This window comes from Oryzias melastigma, linkage group LG6, assembly GCF_002922805.2.
Source record: "Oryzias melastigma strain HK-1 linkage group LG6, ASM292280v2, whole genome shotgun sequence".
NCBI lineage: Eukaryota > Metazoa > Chordata > Actinopteri > Beloniformes > Adrianichthyidae > Oryzias > Oryzias melastigma.
The window spans coordinates 14,586,691-14,592,930 of record NC_050517.1 but is presented as its reverse complement, the minus strand read 5'-3'; the positions used below and the strand labels follow the sequence as shown (position 1 = coordinate 14,592,930).

The following is a 6,240-nucleotide window of genomic DNA, read 5'->3' as shown; positions in this document are numbered from 1 at the left end:
GAAAAATGTTTCGGTAACAACCAAGTTTATTTCATGATACACAGGCTACATTTTCATAAATAAACAGATTCAGAATCCTTACCCACATAACCCTTGTCATTTCTGTCAGTTGTTGGAGCTGCCTAATAACGAAATGGTTCAGTGACGGCGTCGACCTGCATGTATTACATATTGCTTTCAAATGTTACCTTTAAAACGTGATACAAAAAGTGGAACACACTGCTTTAGAAAAATATCAAAATAGAAACAAAAAAACCCCCTCGGACATCGTCTACAGCCTGACATCACCTCGGCTGAATGAATCCTCCTCGCATCCCGGCAGGTTACGCAGCTCCATTGGGTTTACGCTAAAATACCTTTGTGTATTCAAAAGGCAGAACTTTGACAATTTTACCTTAATGGTCTTGATTCTGTGCCTTCTTTGGAGGTTTTTGATCTCTGCACGTACATGAAGTGGGCTATGTGGGTGCAGTGCAACCGCCAGTCCAATATGGAGGACTGAAGGATCAGAAATCTTACAAAAAAAAAAAAAAAAAACTGAAAACCTAAATGAGAAGCACAGCAGATAACTAAAACCTAGTATATGTAAAAGCAAATAGGCAAATGTTATGAAAAAGAAAACTATTATAAAAACACTGCAATTTTACTTTCCTTGTGGAATATTTGTCAAATACATGACATAATACTTCATTTTTATTTTTTCATTGAAGATTTTATGTTGAGAAATTTAGATTTTTGACTTATTAGTAAACAATGATTACCTGCAGTTTGGGCCACGATGAGCTAATATCAACAAATCAGCCACCAGAATAGAGAAAAAAAGCTTAACATAATTCGTTTCATGCTGTGACCTGATTACATCATGCCCCCCCATTAACAAATCAGAACCTGAGCACCATAGACAGAAATGAAGCACTACACTACAGCTACAAAGCAAAAGTGTGTAACTCATACAGAACATGGGGGAGCAGTAGGAGTAGAAATGCTGCGTTGTGCGAGAAAACAGAAACATGGGAGGGCACTAAGTGCTAACGAGTGTCCAGGCACTTCACCGTCAGAAAAACACCTAGCACAGAGCGCGAGATAAAAACTACAGTATGACTGTCAAAACTACGACCATGCATGGATCGAGTGGCCTCTCCACACTGCACTCATTTTCTACGTGGAAGAGTTAAAACACACACAAAGACACAAACGATTCACATATTGAAACCATTAGAATTAGTCTCTTGACTGCCACATAACAGTGTTATCCAAAAAAGCTACTGCTGGAGTATAGCTCCCTCTTGTGGTGGGAGGAAACCTTGAGTCTGACAAAAAAACAAACAAAAAAAGAAAGTTCATTAATCCAATTACATTTTTGTCCTTTGTCCAAACTTGTAGGAAAAAGAAGAGGTCTGCCAAGTTTGCTGCTTTAGTTGTGGTGCTGTGCGGCAGGGAGGAGGATGTGGGCACGGCGACGAATGGCAGAGGGTCTTTACTTGCCGGTGCTCTCTGTGGCACCGCTGCCGCCGATGCCCAGGTAGGTGCCTGCCGTCTCCACGGCGCTTTGGACTGGGACAATCACGCTGTCCAGGAGGCCTCTGAGGGTGCGGACCTGGTCTGAATCCAGGTTCTGGTAGACATAGTAGAGGGAACCCACTACCACGGCGAGGAGGAGGAGCTTGAGCAAAAGAGGCAGAAAGCCTCGCCGGACGGGTGCTTTGCTTGTGGGAACGGAGGCGCTGGGTCGGGAGATGGTCTCGGAGTATGTGCGGGTCTCCGTGCTGATGCTGCGCTTCACGCGGGACTCATCCAGCCAGTACTCACTTGGTTTTAGGGGTCGACCAGCCGCTCCTTTGATTGGGCGTCTGCAGGTTGCACTGAAGGATAAAATATACATTTATTTTAATGGTAAATAGAACACAAATTAACCTTCTTTAGTTTTTCAAATGCAGCTCGCATTGAAAGTGGAAAAAATGCTTCCATCTCAATCTATTAAAACAGATATTTTCACAATAAAAGCTGTTTTATGAAAGGTATTCATGACTAAAATAACCATGTCAAATTTACTTTTTAGCGAGATTTTAATTTCTTTTCACTATTTGGCAGCAATAAAAAATGTGAGGACTTAAAAAACAAAAACAAAGCAAGGTTACCTGATGCCTGTTGGAGTGCTTATCTCATTGGCAAGGATGTCTTCAATCACGTTCTTGCTGGTCTTTTTTGGGGTTTCTTCGGTTAAAATCTCCTCCACAACCTGCTAATGGATTGCAAATAAATGTAGGCAAAACCTCACACGACTGTTTTGGAGCACGGAGAGAGAGAGAATATTGCTCCTCACCTTAGTTTGCCGCCTGCTGCTGGTCCTGACGGTGACGGGGGTGGCTTTTCCTCTGCTCCTCACGGGCTTCTCCACCACAGGGACTTGCTCGGGTTCAGGGGGAGCTGGCTCCTCTGGAAGAGAAAACAACCATAAACAAAAACACGTTGAAGCTTTCCTTCATTGAAGAACAGGATACACAGGTTAAGTTTAAGGGTACCGTCTTCTTTGTCGCTGTACTGGTCGGAGTTTGTGTTGCCGTTCTGGCTACTGTCCGCCTTTGGGAGCGTTGTGACATCTGGAGCTTCAGCCCCATCTGCAACCTCATCCCGAAGCTTCTGAAGCTTATCCTCATACACCTTACGGGTAGTAGCTGAGGAGGAGAACGCAAATGAAACAAAACTTGAACATACTTTGATTTGATTCTCGTGCTATTTGTAAACATACGAGGTTTTACTCTTTAGAAAAAGTAAGATAAACTTTCAAAGGATTCACATGGATATGAAGTTAAAAGAAATATTGCTTTTATCAATTAAAAAACAAATTAACAAAAAAAAAAAAGCGCGCCACACAAAGTACTTGTGGATTTGTAAACCATGCCCAAAGCAAAATCAACTGAATGAAATAGTTTGTACTTGATTGTGCAAGTAAGAAGGCGTGCCAGAGCAAACTAGATTTCAGAATAGCATTACACACACACACTGCACCCCCCCACAAACTCCACACCCGTTTTCTTTGATTATAGGTTCAGACCAGATGGAAGTTACAAATAGGTGTTGAAAACACATAAACAGCCGAAGAAAACATTTGAAAAATCCATGCAAAGAAGATATTTTTTTTCTTTAAATGCATTCAAAAATTTATTTTAATACAAAAAATACAAAGCATGTTTTTTAAGCGGTATATTACTTTGAAAAAACACCTTCCTGGTACTAAGTAGAGTGTTAAGACGCGCTAATCTCACCAAGAATGGGTCCTGGGTTCACGCCATACTTTGCCAGCTGCTGTTTTAAATCTTCATCTGTTAGTTCCGTCACTTCCACGTCCTCTAAGCGAGGTTTATCCGTCTTTTTTGTTGCTTTCTGCAGAAAAAAAATAACACATCAATGCACCGACAAAAAAACTAGTTCAAACTCGAACAAATGATGGCTAAAATCAATATTTTTTAATCAAGTTAGGAAATCATTGATCAGAACTGACTTTTCCGGAGCGGCTTTTATTGGACACCACGGGAGTGGGTAACTCCTCGTCGCTGGAAAAGGTGTCTGCTGGCGGACTCTTCTTGTTGTTTTGTGCCGTTAGGTTCTTCTTATAGAGCTGAACGTACACTTCTTTTTTGTGGTCTCCGCTCGGCAGCGGCACATTGTTTGCTGCAAGCTCGCTCTTCAACCTGTCTTTGGTGAGAAGCGACGGGTTTTCGTGAAATTCGGCCATGCTAACTTGCTTTTTAATTTTTATTTCGTTTTACTCCGTATTAAAAAAAAGTATCCAATTGCTGCTAACAGCTAATAGAAACCAAGTGGCTCGGTAAGCCGCTAAAAACAACAACACCCGGAACGTGAGCGAATTACGCTGTTGTCAAACAGAAAGTGGCGCCTATCCCGCTGCCTCTTCTAGCTAGCAGCACGGAAGCCGTTTGCCAAAATAAACGTGCAATTCCGCTTGTTAGCCCGAAAGCAAAAATACGAAAAGATATGTTGGAATTTTTTGAAAAAAGATCGATGCATTCACGGAGACTAAATGCGGTATTAAAAACCCGAAAACCAGCTGCAATTTGACTTGAATTAGCTTAGCTTAAAACCAGTCCACTTGCTTCTGTCTGTCGGCGGTCGCGACAGGGTAGGGAAGAAGTCGAGCCGCTATTGGCTGGAGGAGGCCAGCAAGCTCCACTCTGATTGGACAGCTATGAATGGAACGCTGGCGGTTAGCCGCCACAAAGGAACTGGAGGTGGCGAGCTTTTTAGCATAAATCCCGGCATTGAAATTTGGAGTTGCTTCAGTTTTTGTAATAGTATACAACACAAACAAGACGTTATAGTCGTAATGAAGCTTTAGTTAAGAAATCAAGTGCAGCATTTTTATTTAATGACTCTTTAACGAAGGGGTGCATGCATCGCTTCCGTTTTAACCCACCCCTCCCTTTTCTTTAAATTTCACCAATTTTTGATACACATATTTGGTCCTAATAGCACAAAAGTATTATTATTAGGCATTTAATGTGTCTTATTACATAATGTGGTAGGTTCAATTCGAAGCGGCATTCAGTAAATATGACTTTTTTCCAGCAGGGGGCAGCATAACCACATGTTCCAATTTAACACATTTATAGAAATACTAAGGGTCACTTTTGTAGGTATGACGAAATAAAACGTGGTCACATCAGAAAATATGTGGGCATATTTACTGACTAATAAAAGTAAACCTATGTTTTTTAAAAGCACAATTAATATGACTGGAAGGTAAAGAAAATACATTTGTTTCCACAAAGTTGCAAATTTGCGTCACAAAAAGTTTGATTTGATTTTATGGATATAATTGCCTTGAAGTAAACACTCAATATTATAATAAATAGTCCATATAAGATGTAAAGCATGATTGGCAGAAAATCTGGAATTATTCTTCTGCTATAAATCTGGATATCTTAAAGTCTAAATAGATCAATCTTGAAGCAAACACATACTTTCATAATACCTTGAAGCAAGCCCATAATGTTATTATAAGATCATCACATCTGATGTCAATCATGATTGTTTGAAAGTAATCTGGGATTATTTTTTTGCCATAAATCCTGGATACGGTCAATAATTTCTCTGTTTTACCAAATATATCCTTAATCTTTTTCTTAACTCGAGTTCTGCTCATGTCATTTTTATTGCATGCTAAAACCAGATGAGTAACAATAAACGATTAAATAAAACCAAATGTGAAAGGAAAAGTTAACTTTTCTCATACCTGTCTATAATTTAGCAACCTGCCAAACTCTGTTATTGCTCTGTAGCAAACAATCTCGAAAGAAGGCTGTAAATTCAGAAATGTGGACTGGTTTGATAGTAGTGATGGTGTCTGAAATGTTTCCCCATCAAATCAACCTATTATTTTTTGTCCTATTTTAAATATGTTAACTGCTCCATTTTTAGAGCTAAACTTGGAAAGCTTAACATAATTTCCAACTTTCCTAAAAGCACTATAGTTGTCCGAAATGTGGATTTGTGGCTTTTTTTTCTCATTTTTATGGATAAATCTGCACCTTTTATCCCACTGGGCAGTGGTAAACAAACTTTTTAACTCATGAGCTACTATGGTGTCTAAAACTTTGACAGAAGGGCCATCTTTTGAGTGAGATGAAAGTCCGTGTTGCCCAGCGACAGCCCCAAACATCACTGCTCTAGAGGAGATCTGCATGGAGGAATGGACCAAAATACCAGCAACAGTTTGTAAAAAAAAACCTTGAGAATCTTACAGAAAATATTTGACTGCTGTCATTGCCAACAAAGAGTATATAACAAAGGTTTGAGTTGAACTTCTGTTATTGACCAAATACTTATTTTCCACCATAATTTACAAGTAAATTCTTCAGAAATCAGAATATATACTTTTTGCCCCACTTTGTGTTTGTATGTCTGTGTATATTACCCCAAAACAGAAAATGTTGGAGTTTTTCTTTCAAAACTGTGGCTTTTGTTCTAATTTTAGTGTGAATTGGACCAATGGGTTGCTATTCTCCAGAGAAAAATACAAATGAAAAAAATGCTGCGTTCGTGTGGCGTTGGAATGACAGCTCAAGTTGGAAAACACACGTGATCGTCAGTAAAAACAAATCTTCCAAAACCACACAAATGCAAAATAACTGTCTGCACCCAGACAAAGGTCAAGTTTTTTGTAGTGCTCCGTCTAGAAGGGAAAATGAAACATTATTAAAGATTATCAATAGAATTTTC

General features: G+C 39.5%; 1 protein-coding gene across 2 annotated transcripts; it reads right to left on the bottom strand.

Moving 5' to 3' along the window:
• Window positions 1-4,175, bottom strand: tmpob (thymopoietin b). 2 transcript variants are annotated; one of them, XM_024282379.2, is made up of 6 exons: window positions 3,503-4,175; window positions 3,267-3,384; window positions 2,523-2,675; window positions 2,324-2,436; window positions 2,139-2,242; window positions 1-1,862 (listed from the first exon to the last, which is right to left on the bottom strand). In XM_024282379.2, the coding sequence occupies exons 1-6, from the start codon at window positions 3,734-3,736 to the stop codon at window positions 1,478-1,480; spliced, it is 1,107 nt and encodes a 368-aa protein (XP_024138147.1). In that variant the 5' UTR covers window positions 3,737-4,175; the 3' UTR covers window positions 1-1,477. The 2 variants fall into 2 exon arrangements, with proteins under 2 accessions (XP_024138147.1, XP_024138148.1); XM_024282380.2 differs by having other exon boundaries at window positions 2,139-2,239.
• Window positions 4,176-6,240: the final 2,065 nt, after the last annotated feature.